The sequence below is a fragment of the Saimiri boliviensis genome, chromosome 6, assembly GCF_048565385.1.
Source record: "Saimiri boliviensis isolate mSaiBol1 chromosome 6, mSaiBol1.pri, whole genome shotgun sequence".
NCBI lineage: Eukaryota > Metazoa > Chordata > Mammalia > Primates > Cebidae > Saimiri > Saimiri boliviensis.
Genome location: NC_133454.1, coordinates 86,961,184 through 86,976,870, shown reverse-complemented (window position 1 = coordinate 86,976,870; position 15,687 = coordinate 86,961,184). Strand labels below are relative to the sequence as shown.

Sequence of the window (15,687 nt, the reverse complement as noted above, 5' to 3'; positions counted from 1 at the left end):
GGGCACCGCCCGGGGAAACCACCCTCGCCCTCGCCGGCGGCTCGAGGCTGCGCGGTTACAGCCTCCGGGCCCCTCGCGAGCCGCTCTGCGGTCCAGCACTAGGGGCATCCTCCGAGTTCGGTTAGTAAAGTGAGGCCGGGATCCAAGTGGCCCCGGGCGCTACCCTAAGGAGGATGGTGACCGCAGTCAGTGAATGCGAGAGCAGGTGCACGTGCCCAGAACGACATCTTACCGTAGGCACGATAAACTTTAAAAACCAAAAACAACAACAAAAACGTCACATTACTTAAGTCGAAAGCCAAAATAAATCTCCAGGACAATTCAGTTAAACGCCTGAAGGTGGCCCTTAATTTCACATTTCTACTAACCAAGAAGTGGTTTGCGACCTCCTGAAGCAAACCCAAATATTTGAATTCGGTGATTAAGTTTTACCACTTCTAGACGAAATTTTAAATCAATTTAACTGCAAAGTTCAGAACTCAAGTGGCACTGTAAATGTGTGTGCATTTATAATGCACAACCTGCATTCTTTCTCCAGCAATCTGCATTCCATTTGTCTCATTGACCCTATTTCATTTTTCTTTCGCATCACTAAAACGGACGTAATGTACAGAAAAGCACAGACCTGAAATCCAGTGCCAACCGTGCCATCTGCTGATTATAGGACAGTGGGCAAGTGACCTCATATCCCCAGCCTGTTTACACTTCTCTAAAACTGATAGTAAAAGCTTTCTTTGCAGGGTTAGAGATGCCGTCACTGACTAAGCAAATAGTTACATTCTCACTTACCTGCAGAACAAATTGGATGGATAAAGAGCTGAGAAGTGAGAGATTCGCAGAGTGCCCACAAGTGGCAGCAACTAGCTGAGGGGCCTTCAGAAGATCGAAGCTTTCCCGACAGCCGTTGTAACAGGTAGAGATGTGCAAGGTTAAGTCCGACAATAGAATTTTTAAAACCTAAATTGCACTTCTTCTCAACCGCTGCCTACTCCATGGAGCCTTACCTGAGGACACGTTCTTGTCTGGTATTAGTGACATCATTAAATAGCATTCCCAATGGAGGTATATGATGGCTCCCTATACATGCCCAGAATAGTGATTCACAAAGTTGTGACATACACACATCACCCTATAGAAATTATCAAAGGCTGGGTGCAGTGGCTCATGCCTGTAATCCCAGCACTTTGGGAGGCCAAGGCGGGCGGATCACAAGGTCAAGAAATAGAAGCCGGGCGCGGTGGCTCAAGCCTGTAATCCCAGCACTTTGGGAGGCCGAGGCGGGTGGATCACGAGGTTGAGAGATCGAGACCAGCCTGGTCAACATGGTGAAACCCCGTCTCTACTAAAAATACAAAAAAATTAGCTGGGCATGGTGGCACGTGCCTGTAATCCCAGTGAGCCGAGATCCCGCCATTGCACTCCAGCCTGGGTAACAAGAGCGAAACTCCATCTCAAAAAAAAAAAAAAAAAAAAAAAAAAGAAATCGAGACCATCCTGGTCAACATGGTGAAACCCCGTCTCTACTACAAATACAAAACATTAGCTGGGCATTGTAGTGCGTGCCTGTAATCCCAGCTTCTCGGGAGGCTGAGGCAGGAGAATTGCCTGAACCCAGGAGGCGGAGGTTGCGGTGAGCCGAGATCGTGCCATTGCACTCCAGCCTGGGTAACAAGAGCGAAAACTCCGTCTCAAAAAAAAAAAAAAAAAAAGAAATTATCAAATTACTCTTTGGGTAATTTTTACTGTTTTGATCACTTTTGGTATGTATCCTTTTTACTCTAAAGGATAAAACTGGCAGATTTCTCTATATTTCATTAGAAGGAAAAGTCATTACCTTGTATATATGTGTTTTCATTTTTACCAATATCACATCTATTTGAACATTATTATTATTAATTTTTGAGATGGAGGCTCACTCTTGTCACCCAAGCTGGAGTGCAGTGGCGTGATCTCGGCTCACTACAACCTCTGCCTCTCGTGTTCAAGCAATTCTCCTGCCTCAGCCTTGTGAGTAGCCGGGATTTCAGGCGTGCACCATCACACCCAGCTAATTTTTGTATTTTTAGTAAAGACGGGGTTTCACCGTGTCGGTCAGACTCATCATCCACTCTCCTCAGCCTCCCAAAGTGCTGGGATCACAGGCTTGAGCCAACATGCCCAGCCCCACCTACCCCCGACCTTTTTTTTTTTTTTTTTTTTTGAGACAGAGTCTTGTTCTGTTGCTCAGGCTGGAGTGCAGTGGTTTGATCTCAGCTCACTGCAATCTCTGCCTCCTGGGTTCAAGAGATTCTTGTGCCTCAGAGTCACAAGTAGCTGGAAGTACAGGTGCTCTCCACCACACCTGGCTAATTTTTAGTATAGATGGAGTTTCACTATGTTGGCCAGGCTGGTCTCCAACTCAACCTCAAGTGATCCATCCACCTCAGCCTCCCAAAGTGCTGGGATTACAGGCATGAGCCACCATGTCTGGCTTGAATATGTCTTTTAATACTTTTGCCAACTTTTCACTCAACTCTAAAGCACACAGCAGATGTTTCACGATGCCTCTCAAACAACACGAGCGTATATTCTCAGGAATTATTTACGGACACCCCTGACTTTCTATGTTCTTTATTGCTGCATAGCATTAAGACATGGTATTCAAATGCTGGTTAACACTGAGGTCATTAATATGACACATTGCATCCAACTTGCTGTTGGAATATCACATACAATTCTGGAACCATATTGTAACACACTGAAAATATCCAACAAGTAATCAGAATGGTGAATAAGGGACATTCACCCAAAGACATGTATCCAGGTACAGTATCGCAGAGACTGCTTCTTGTCAACCAATATCTATTTTCCCCTTTTCCTTGAAAAAAAAAGCCTCCAATTTTATCCTGGGCACAGGGATCTCCAAAATAAAAGACTGCATTTCCTGACCTCTCCGGAGCTAAATGTGGCTATATGACCAAGTTCTGGCCAAAGAACTTGGAAGTGTTCTGTGTGACTTCTGGGAATGTCCTTAAAAGGAAGGACATGATCTTCCTTACCCCTTCCTTCTGGCAGCATCTGGAGTGCAGATGTAATGCCTAGAGTTTGAGCAGACATCTTGCACCACAGTGTGGAAACCATGCAGTAGGACATGGGGACAGCAAAAGAGAATAGTTCTGGGTCCCTGATGACTCGTGAAACCTCTACCGGCTTTAGAATGACACCTCTGGACCTGTGGAACATAAGAAACAAAATCAGTAAGCTACCCTTATTTAAAATGTTCTCATTTTCAGCAGAACCAAATCCTAGTCACTACAAATGAGTAAAGGAACTGAGCCCGTTTCGCTTGGAGTAGCCTGGGGGTTTAAGGCATGGGACCAGTCTTGGACATCTCTGAAAAGCTAACACCTGCGAATGTCAGTGCACACGTTAGGTGATGTTTTTGAAGGCAAAAGCAAGTTGGAGAGAGATTTTGGATCAGTATAAGAAAAGCTTTCTGCCAGGTGCAGTGGCTCACACTGGTAATTCCAGCACTTTGGGAGGCCAAGGCAGGCAGATCACCTGAGGTCAGGAGTTCGAGACGAGCCTGGCCAACATAGTGACCCCTGTCTCTGCTAAAAATACAAAAATTAGCCGGGCGCAGTGGCTCACACCTGTAATCCCAGAACTTTGGGAGGCCGAGGCGGGTGGATCACGAGGTCAAGAGATCGAGACCATCCTGGTCAACACGGTGAAACCCCATCTCTACTAAAAATACAAAAAATTAGCTGGGCATGGTGGCGTTTGCCTGTAATCCCAGCTACTCAGGAGGCTGAGGCAGGAGAATTGCCTGAACCCAGGAGGTGGAGGTTGCGGTGAGCCAAGATCGCGCCATTGCACTCCAGCCTGGGTAACAAAAGCAAAACTCCGTCTCGAAAAAAATATATATATATACAAAAATTACTCAGGCATGGCAATGGATGCCTATAATCCCAGCTACTTGGGAGGCTGAGGCAGGAGAATCACTTGAACCCGGGAAGTGGACATGGAGGTTGCAGTGAGCTGAGGTCATGACACGGCACTCCAGCCTGGTGACAGGGTGAGACTCTGTCTTAAAAAAAAAAAAAAAAAAAAAAAAAAAAAAAAAAAAAAAAAATTCCAAATTTGATAATTATGTGGTGGTTACTATTAAAAACAAAACAAACAAACAAACAAACAAAAAAAAAAAAACTTTGTTCATAGAGATGCCCACTCACACATTTAGGGTAAGGGATCACAATGTTTGCAGCTTAATTCTGAAATGCTTCAGTCAAACAATTAATTGTACAGAAAGAGTGAAAGCAAGATATACCAGAATTTGTGAAAGGAAAATATTTTGGGCCCCCAAAATCACTAAGGAAAACTCAAGCTGGCAACTGCTTAGGGCAAACCTGCCTACAATTTTCTTCAGTCACTCCTCTGCTCACTGAGATAGATGCATATCTGATTTGCCTCATTTGGAAAGGTAGAAACTCAAAAATCAGAAACTCAAAAGAAGATGGTTAACCCTTTTGTGTATCACCTGTCTGTGACCTGGAAGCTCCTGCCAAGCTTAGAGCCTTCCTGACTTTGCTTCAAGTTGTCCTGCCTTTCCAGGCCAAACCAATGTACTTCTTCCATATATTCATTGAGGTCTCATGTCTCCCTAAATGTGTAAAACCAAGCTGTGCCCCAACCACTTGGACACATGTCATCAGGGATTCCTGAGGCGGTGTCACGGGCGCCTCTTCAACCTTGGCAAAATAAACTTTCTAAATTAACTGAGACCAGCCTCAAATTTTGGGGGTTCACAAATTCATTGTACTATTGTTGCAATGATTTGATTTTTTTTCAAACAAACACATACAAAACTAAATGCAATGTTTGATCCCAGATTGGATCTTAGCCCAGAAAAAACCCATAGTAGGATAACTGGCAAAATTTGCAGGCTTATAGAATTGTATCAATGTTAATTTCCTGTAATACTTTTACTATACTTATATAACGTGTTAATATTTGAGGAAGCTAGGTGAAGGGCATATGGGAATTCTTTATACTATTTTTACAAGTTTTATGTACGTCTGAAATTATTTAAAGTGGGCAGCTAAAATTCCTAACACCCAGTCCAGGACTTTCCATCATACCATCATCATGGACTCTTATCAGTGTGCCGTCTTATTAAATGGTTCTTCAATTTAAATGGAAATATTTCTTATTTATTATACAACACTGAAGGCTAGGGAGTATGGCTGTAAATGCTGTCAATGGCATCTAAATGCTTATTAGACTCCATAAAATCAGCCAGGTTTCCTCTTCTTTATAGATTCTCTAATGTTGAAAAAGATTGAGGTGCTTTTCCACATGCTTTACCAGTTCCCAAACATGTCTTCATATTAGAATCACCTGGAGATGGGACCCAGGTTCCAGTAGTTTTTGTATCTTTTAGATGATTCCAATAGGAATCACCTAGACAAGCCTGGAAACCACTGTGATTTCCACTTCAATGCTATTACTGGAAGACTTGAAGCAGGAGGTAGATAACCACTTACTACCCACACTGGAGAAGTGGTTCCTTCATTGGAAGACAGTATCTAAGGCCCTTACTCAGGCTTTGTGACTCTCTATTGTTAGTGTTTTACAAATAATTCATTCTATTAACATTGTCAAATCTCTTTTTCCCCAGAAAATTACAACAAATATTACATATTTTTCTAATTCTACCTTTAATGTAATTAGAAATAAACTCACACAAACGATGGCTAGAATGATATTGTCCAAAAAATATTGCACTGGAAGAATTCTTACAACATATATGCATAAAATGAATTCAAATGTAACAAAATTATATAAAGTCTCTGTTTTTCTAATTCTCTATCACATTAAAATCCAATTATGTATTTATAGTTTAAAAATAGGCCAAATATCTAAATAAGGCCAGAAAAATTAAATCTAAGAACTTTTTCCAAAATTTAAAATTAACATCTTCAGCCACATATTTATAAAAGATTACTTTTTTATTTTGGAGACGAAATTTCACTCTTGTTGCCCAGGCTGGAGTGCAATGGCTCGATCTCAGCTCACCGCAACCTCTGCCTCTTGGATTCAAGTGATTCTCCTGCCTCAGCCTCCTGAGTAGCTGGGATGACAGGCATGTGCCACCACGCCCAGCTATTTTTGTATTTTTAGTAGTAGAGATGGGGTTTCTCCATATTGGTCAGACAAGTCTGGAACTCCCGACCTCAGGTGCCCCACCCGCCTCAGCCTCCCAAAGTGCTGGGATTACAGGTGTTTGAGCCACCACGCCCAGCCAAAAGGTTACATTTTTACTTCAACACTCAAATTGAAAATTTGTCAATATTCTCCCCATAATTAATAATAACAAATAAAAGGTCTTTAAAATTTTGACTTTAAAATAGGATATGTAAACCATCATTCTTAAATGGTTTTAAGACATAATTAATATAGGTAAAATGTAGATTATGCAGAACTGGTTTTCTTTATTAAAAGAAAAGGCAATAATGGATAGGGGTTTTGTTGTTGTTGTTGTTGTTTTCATGTTTTAGTTCCAGAAGACAGTTTTTCCAGAAGATACTAAATGGCTTTCCATCCAGAACTATTTTAGTCACAAGCCTACACACATTTTCCTTTCAAAAATAAGGTCTTTCAATTAAAAGCTATACAAATTGGTACACAGACAGCATTTACTACACAGATTCTATTTCTAAAGTTGCAAGGTTTCTAATTTTCATCTGTGCTAATAGCTACCAGACTAACAGCTTCAGAAAAGATTAACTCCCCTTTCACTGCCACTGGAATGGGGCTCCATCCACCTTCCAGTGCTGGAACTGGACAGAGGGGCTCAGACAGAACTATCAAGAAGTCACTAGGGCCATCACAGAAGACTGAAACAGTCACTCTAGGCATTAACTGATTTCAAATTGTTGTCCTTACAAAACTACTTAGCCCTTGTTTTGTCATTTATATAAATCTTTTAGAAAATAATCCTGTTTGGGGAATCGCTTGAACCCAGGAGACAGAGGTTGCAGTAAGCCCAGATTGTTGCACTCCAGCCTGGCAACAGAGCAAGACTCCATCTCAAAAAAAAAAAAAGAAAAGAAAAAAAAGAAAGGAAAGAAAAAGAAAATAACCCTGTTTCAATATAGTAACCTAGTCTTAATTAGTAATACAAAAGGCTCCCCTAGAGAAAGATGAATAGCTTGGGATTGTGAAGGAAGGGAAGAATTTGTTTTTAAAGCCTGATAATAGAGTCCCATAAAGCTGGTGGTTATGAAACTTTTAAGACTGAAAATGGTGCTAGGACAGCCTACATGCCTCAAAGCTTTCTCCAGTGACTAAGAAGGTGCATTACAAATACAATAGTGGGAAAGTCAATACAGAAGTGGGAAAATGGGAGAGTGTATAGAGAGGAAAGAACTTGATTAAAACTCAGGTCATCCAGTCAAAATCAGTGAAGAAGTAATAATCTATGCTACTTTTCTCCTAACCAGAGATTGCTGAATTTAAGCCCTAGTTTTTCCTTATCAAAGATGTTTCTTCCTGTATTACCTGTAAGATGAATAATGCCTGCTGAAATCTATAAAGTACTATAGATGGGCTTCTGCTTATGTTTAAAATTATTATTTAAGGAGGATACAAAAAAGTCAAAGAACTAAACAGGGACATTCATCAGAGCATCCGACTGCCATGTATTTGCCCCAGATGCTGGTTCACTGTAGAAGTAAGGAGCCAGGAACCCACCAACTCACCCTATGAGTCAGAAATTCCCCCTGCAGATGGCTGGGTGCAGTGGCTCATGCCTGTAATCCCAGTTCTTTGGGAGGCCAAGGCGGGTGGATCAGCTGAGGTCAGGAGTTCTAGAGCCACTGTGCCAACATGGTGAAACCCTGTCTTTACTAAAAATACAAAAATTAGCCAGGCATGCTCAGGTGGGCACCTGTAATTCCAGCTACTCCGGGAGGCTGAGCCAAGACAGTCGCTTGAACCCAGGAGGTGGAGGTTGCAGTGAATTGAGATCAAGCCATTGCATTCCAGCATGGGTGACAGGAGCAAAACTTGGTTAAATAAATAAATAAATAAATAAATAAATAAATTCCCCTTCAGAGATACAAGCCTTCTCCTCGGTTGAAACCACACCAGGAACGAGGGCCTAACTGCCTAACTAGCTCTAGAAAAACTGACTTTTTTGCAAAGGTGCTTTTTTCCCCAAAAAAATCAACCTTGAATCTCAATGAAACATACTATGAACATCACAGAGAATAAATACACACACATATCAAAAGAAATAAAAAATGATACAGGATTAGGACTGAGATTTAGTTAGAAAACAATTAAGATGAAAATTCTAAGATATATTACTTAATGTCATAGAACAAGAAAGAATCACTACATAAAGTTGATAGAGATTTTAAATGGTCATGTTTGATAAAAAATGCTTCAATAAATACCTCCATAAAAATGTTTAAAACATTAAAGGGCATGATAAATACGTTTTAAAAAGGAAATCATCCATACATCACCACTTTAATAAGGAAATATTTAGAAAGTTGTCCCACCAAAAACAGAAAGGGTAAAATTAAAAAGTAAAGCAACTCCAAATCACCTAACAATGGAAGGTCAGCAAGGACAGCAAAAGAGGCCAAGCAATGTGGTACCAAACACAACATGGCACAGACTGTTTATGTGCCTCATACTCCATGCACAGAAAAGCTAAAGCAAGGGCAGGGATTTAATTAAATGACACATACTGTAACATCCCTGAAAATGTGTATTTAAAATGAACTAAAATCGGACAGAAATAACATGTTAAATACAATGATTCACGGGAGATAGCAAAGATAACTAGATGCAATTTTTTTTTCCTCTCTCTCACTTTTAAATCACTTGGACAAGTCATAACTCTGAAATCATGTGGAAAATAAATCATTACTCTTTATTTATTTATTTTTTTTGAGATGGAGTCTTACTCTGCCACCAGGCTGGAGTGCAGTGGCGCAGTCTCAGCTCACTGCAACCTCTGCCTCCCAGGTTCAAGCGATTTTCCTGCCTCAGCCTCCAGAGTAGCTGGGACCACAGACGTGTGCCACTACACTCAGCTAATTTTTATATTTTCTGTAGAGATGGGAGTTTCACCATGTTGACCAGGATGGTCCTGATCTCTTGACCTTGTGATCCGCCTGCCTTGGCCTCCCAAGGTGCTGGGATTATCGGCATGGGCCACCATCCCCGACCCATAAATCATTACTCATTTAAAAATTCCATGTAGCCAGGCACAGTGGCTCACACCTGTAATCCCCGCACTTTGGGAGGCCAAGACAGGTGGATCACCTGAGGTCAAGAGTTCAAGACCTGCCTGACCAACATGGGGAAACCCCATCTCTACTAAAAACAAAAATTAGCCAGGCCTAGTGGCACATGCCTGGAGTCCCAGCCACTCAGAGAACTGAGGCAGGAGAATCACTTGAACCCAGGAGGTGGAGGCTGCAGTGAGGCAACATTACATCACTGCACTCCAGCCTGGGTGGCAGAATGAGGATCCATCTCAAAAATAAAAATAAAAATAGGCCAGGCACAGTAGTTCATGCCTGTAATCCCAGCACTTTGGGAGGCTGAGGCAGGTGGATCACCTGAGGTCGGGAGTTCAAGAGCAGCCTGGCCAACATGGTGAAACTCGGTCTCTACTAAAAACACAAAAATTAGCCAGCCATGGTGGCATGCACCTGTAGTCCCAGCTACTCAGGAGACTGAGACAGGAGAATTGCTTGAACCTGAGAGGTGAAGGTTGCAGTGAGCCGAGATCATGCCACTCCACTCCAGTCTGAGTGAAAGATCGAGACTCTGTCTCAAAAGTAAAATAAAAGAAAATAAAAACAAAAATTCCATGGAATAACCAAAATTATAGGAATTACAAAATAAATGTTGTAACACTTTAATTCTGAGGTATATATTCATAAATCTGGAAAGGCTTGGGAAATATATTACTAATTATAAAATAATAAAAAGAGGTAAGCAAAATTTCCCAGCAAAACTTAAACTATTAACTGCAATTGATTATAAACAATTAGTAAAACAAAACTGTTTACACAGGCATGCAGAGCTTTGATGGTAACCAGAAGGGTGGAACACAGAGAGAAAAGTGCACTGTCAAGGACCAGCTGACAATCAAACTGCTGCAGGGGCATTCAGGATCATCAAGAGCATGGCTGACATCAATGAAAATATAAACTAAAAGCTCTGCTGTGAAATACACATCTATAAACATGAAATTACATAATCGTATAGTCAATTTTTGAAAAAACTCTAAATCCTAAAACTAAATCAAAAGTTTGATTGGTTTTATTTTGCTTTGCTTGTCTCAATAAACAGGTGCTAGAAACAATGCATGCGAATTTTTCAGTTTGGTGTCTTCCCCACTTGTTGATGCTGCTTGTTCTGGCTCAGTTCTTAGACTTTTAAAGAAGCGGTAACTAATTCATGCCTAACAACTCATTTTTTAAATGAATTAAAAAGTGGGTAGGGAAAGATTAGAATTCTACTAATGATTTTATGTCTTTTTAAAAATCAAGGAAAAGACCGGATGCGGTGGCTCACGCCTGTAATCCCAGCAATTTGGGAGGGTAAGGCACACAGATCACCTGAGGTCAAGAGTTTGAGACCAGACAGACCAACATGGTGAAATCCCATCTCTACTAAAAATACAAAAAATTAGCTGGGTGTGGTGGCAGGCACCTGTAAACCCAGCTACTTGGGAGGCTGAGGCAGGAGAATCGCTTGAAACAGGGAGGTGGAGATTGCAGTGAGCCATTGCATTCCAGCCTGGGCAACAGGAGCAAAACTCTGTCATATAAACAAATAAACAAACAAACAGAAACAAGGAAACAAGGAAAAGGTGTGATTTCCTTCAAATCTCACACTTGGAAAGCAGATAAACAGATTGTCATTACAGTCTTCCCATTTGTCACTCATAAGGAATGAAAAACTAAATATTGTATTTTACTTAACACACTTTAGTCTCCCAATTCTGTCAGAAACAAATGAATTTTAAAAGTATTCAGTTGAAGCACCAGTGGTTAAGGGTGAAGGACTGCTCTAGCAGGTTCTTCAGGGGATAAAAATCCTGCATGACCACAATGAAGCTCATCAGCTAATTCTGCCTCTTTTTCAATTTCTTCTTGATTGTACTGCATGGCTATAAAACAGAGATAAAAACTTATGCACTAACCAGAATCGGGGTTGTTGAAACTTTATTCTAAGTTAACAGATTGTCTAACCCCTCTCTTAAAAACCACAGTAACAGCCAGGCACAGTGGCTCATGTCTGTAATCCCAGAAACTTAGGGAGCTGAGGCAGGAGGATTGCTTGAGGCCAGGAGTTTGAAACCAGCCTGGGCAACATAGAAAGACCACTTCTCTACGACAAATTTAAAAATTAGCCAGGCATGGAAGCACACACCTGGAGTCCCAGCTACTCAGGAAGCTGAGAGAAGAAGATTGCTTAAGCCCAGAAGTTCAAGACTACAGTGAGTTATGACGGCACCACTGCACTCCAGCCTGGATGACAGAGACAGATCCATCTCTAAAAGAAAAAAAAAATGCCATCAAAAAAAAAATTTCTTTATATTTTTCCTCATGAGAAAGATTTGCATTTACCTGTATACAAATATAAGATATAAAACATAAACATAAGACATAAACATATTTGTAGTACAAATATGTTCAATGCACATAAAATAATGCTGTTGTAAACAAATCCGGGCATAAAAAACATGTATCTATGTCTCAGAGTATTTTTTTACCACTACCTTTTGTGTGTGTGAGATGGAGTGTGGCTCTTATTGCCCAGGCTGAAGTGTGATGGCACGATCTCAGCTGACTGCAACCTCCATCTTCCAGGTTCAAGCAATTCTCCTGCCTCAACCTCCTGAGTAGCTGAGATCACAAGCATGTGTCACCACGCCTGGATAATTTTGCATCTTTAGTAGAGATGGGGTTTCTCCATGTTGGTCAGGCTGGTCTCAAACTCCCAACCTCAGGTGATCCGTCCACCTTGGCCTCCCAAGATGCTGGGATTATAGGCATGAGCCACCATGCTGGGCCCTTACCACTACTTCTAAATTGTAGTTGTCTTTAGTGATAATTAAATATTCTAGAGAATGATAATCTTTCAAAATCTAATTTTAATTGTTTACAGTTTGAGCATTTCAAATCCAAAATTCTGAAACCCGAAATGCTCCAAAATCTAAAACTTTTTGAGTGCCCACATAATACTCAAAGAAAATGCTCATTTCAGATGTCTAGTTTTTGGATTTGGGATGCTCAACCAGTAAAAGTATAATGCAGGCTGGGCGCAGTAGCTCATGCTTGTAATCCCAGCACTTTGGGAGGCCAAGGCAGGCAGATCGCTTGAGGTTAGAGGTTTGAGACCAGACTGGCCAACATGATGAAACCCTGTCTCTACTAAAAATACAAAAATTAGCCAGGCATGGTGGTGGGCACCTGTAATACCAGCTACTTGGGAGGCTGAGGCAGAAGAATCGCTTGAGCCTGGGAGGTGGAGTTTGCGGTGAGCCAAGATCATGCTACTGCACTCCAGCCTGGGCAACAGAGTGAGACTCCATCTCAAATAAATAAATAAATAAATAAATACATGCATGAATGAATGAATGTATAATGCAGATATTCTAGAAAACAAAAAAATCTGAAATCCGAAACACTTCAGGTCCCAAGCATTGTAGATAAAGAATGCTCAACCTCTACTTAAGTATACTATAAAATGTACATGCTTTGTAAAAATTCATATGTGAAACAAAACTCCAAATTCCTAATAAATTTCACTAAGTCAGCGAAACCAAAGACACTTAATAACTAAAGAAATATAAAGAAGGGAATAAACACAGGACCGATACTTTCTAACAGAACTGAAAAGAATAGTGTTTGCACCTTTCTTAGAAATAATATTCATAAATGCCCAGTAGACACAAAAACTGTAATTTCTTAATCCATCATTTTAGGCTTAGTAATTCTTTTCTGAATAATATAAATTATATTAGTTTGCTAGAAACTGTGAAATATTTCTACATTAATATCCCTCATTTACTCATGCCAACAAAGCAGTTCAAGAAATTATGTCTTCCAGTTAATTCCTTATTTATCCTTATTTTACCATCTAAAAACATTTACCCAAAAGAATGTCTTATCAGTTTCATATCACCGATAATAGTCATCAACAAAAGGATAGTCCAAACCATTTTTCTATATTGCTTATAATTTAAGCAATAGAGATTCTATTCTATTTCTTAAAAAAGCATAGCAAGCACTATTACTACATTGAGTGGGTTCCGTTTTGTGGTTTTGTTTTGTTTTGTTTTGTTTTGAAACAGAGTCTCACTCTGTCGGCCAGGCTGCAGTGCAGTGGTGTGATCTCAGCTCACTGCAACCTCTATCTCCCGGGTTCAAGCAATTCTCCTGCCTCAGCCTCCCGAGTAGCTAGGATTACAGGCATGTGCCACCATGCCCAGCTGATTTTTTAATTTTTAGTAGACATGTGGTTTCCTCATGTTGGCCAGGCTGGTCTCGAACTCCTGACTCAGGTAATCTGCCTGCCTCAGCCTACCAAAGTGCTGGGATTATAGGCATGAACCACTACACCTGGCTTTGTAGGTTGTTTTAAGCTGTATATAAGAATAACTTTTCTAAACTGCTATTTTTAATTTTTGGATCTGTTAAGAAAAAAATCTGAAGTATGTTTGGAGGAATATGCAATGAGTATCTAAAAATTTATAAAATATAAACTAAGAGATGAAAAAATTATTAATATTAAGTGAAACAATGTAAACTTCTGAGGTGCTAGGGTAGATTTTTTTTGTTTGTTTGTTTTTTGAGATGGAGTATCGCTCTGTGGCCTAGGCTGGAGTACAGTGGCATGATCTTGGCTCACTACAACCTCCACCTCCCAGGCTCAAGCGACTCTCCTAACCCAGCCTCCTGAGTAACTGGGACTACAGGTGTGTGCCACCACACCCAGCTAATTTATTTTTAGTAGAGATGGGGTTTCACCAGGTTGGCCAGGCTGGTCTTGAACTCCTGACCTCAGGTAATCCACACACCTCAGCGTCCCAGAGTGCTGGGATTACAGGCATGAGCCACCATGCCCAGCCTAGGGTAGCTTTTAACATGCATTCCTAACACACAGAGGTAGGAAAGTTGAACACTGTATTTCCCAACCTCCCTGGCAGCTAGGGTTTTCAGATATGATTGGTCCAGTCAGTCAGATTCACTCACTTGAGACTTTTACTCAGAACCAAGTTACATGGGGACAGAGGCAGGAAGAGATGCGTCTATTTTCGCTGGCATAAAGCAGGGCAGAGGTGGCGTGGCTCTGGAACTGGCAACTGTTCACAGCTTCCTAGTCCAGCAGGCGGCTTCTTGATTGTTCTAAAAGCAGCAGCTCCTTTGGCAGCCCACTCTTCTGATGGAGTTCCTAGCAGCTCAGCCTAGGTCTGTTTCTTCAGCCCTCCCATAGATTGTGTCCTACCTATACTTCTTCATCAATCCCCTTCTGTTTGATAGCTAAAGAAGATTTTATTGCCTACAGCCAAGAATCTTGACCTATGCAGAATTTGGTGGCTAAAAGTAAGGCGCAGTAAGTCAAAGGCCCTAAATCTGGGGTTAGCTTAGTTGAGGAGGTAGGGCTTTGGCAGTGAGACTTCTTGCCAACAGAGGTCAAGGTGAGGTTGAGACTTCCTGCCACAGAGATGCAGGTGGTAGAACTTCAGAGTGCTAACATGTGTTGGCAGCTTCTTGCCTCTTTTCAACAAAGCCCTACAAGAGAATTGTGACTTCAGCAAAGTCCTACAAGAGACATGTGACTTAAGCAAAGCCCTGCAAGATGAATGTGACATGGGCTAAGGTTAACAAGTCTGCAGTGATGCAAGGGAAAATAGGTTTGTGGAGAGAATTGCTCTTTATCTGTCATATAAATTGACCAAGTCCCAAATCTGAAGCCCTGAAGAATTGAAAAAGTACTACTGTACTCCAAACTGAAACATTTTTAAGTAAAGGCTCTAAGGGAGCTACTAAAACTTTCTCAACCTTTTTCAAGAAGCGTCCCTGATGAATTTTTTACCAAATAATGGAAGAGATCAGATTAAGAATGTTGCCATCCCATCTAAGCCTAGTCTCAAAGGATCACAAGGAGGTACCAATCCTGTAAGAAGAAAGGGGATGGAGAGCGCACAGAGGTCAGCAAGTAAATGATGAAGTTCTTTGTTAAAAACAGTGCCTTTTAGCTTTGTTAAAGCTGTCCGTGGAAATGATTGAAGACAACAGTCCCAAAACTTACTAAAGTTTTAGGAATCCACTTGGCCAAGAAACAGAACAAAACAGTAACAAAAACCGAAACCTGGCCTGCAACAGCCTGTAGCTGTTACTGATCTATCCTCTGAATTCCCAAGCCTGCCCCCAGACTCACAATTATAGGAAGTAAACTGCTAAGACTGCCCAGCTCCAGGAAGAGTATACTTTCCAATGCCCATTCAGACTGTATCTGAAAACTAACATACAATAAAAACCTCCCAGAAAGCAAAACCAAGGCCCCCGAGGACATTAGATAAAGGAATTCCTTAGAAAGGTGAATTAGGTGTTGCCTGATGGGTAAACCAAGGAATATATTCATGGACTATAGCAGAGAGATTTA

General features: G+C 41.1%; 1 protein-coding gene across 4 annotated transcripts in view; it reads right to left on the bottom strand.

Moving 5' to 3' along the window:
• Positions 1-2,615: 2,615 nt before the first annotated feature.
• The window catches only part of NUCB2 (nucleobindin 2), a 71,617-nt gene continuing 58,545 nt past the window's right edge, over positions 2,616-15,687 (bottom strand). For 2 of the 4 annotated variants that reach the window (XM_074401180.1, XM_074401179.1), the window contains one exon: positions 2,624-3,211. In XM_074401180.1, the coding sequence (XP_074257281.1) occupies positions 3,192-3,211 (20 nt within the window). In that variant the 3' untranslated portion in view covers positions 2,624-3,191. Of the gene's footprint in view, positions 3,212-15,687 lie in introns of all 4 variants that reach the window. The other 2 variants (XM_074401182.1, XM_074401181.1) reach the window with 2 other exon arrangements.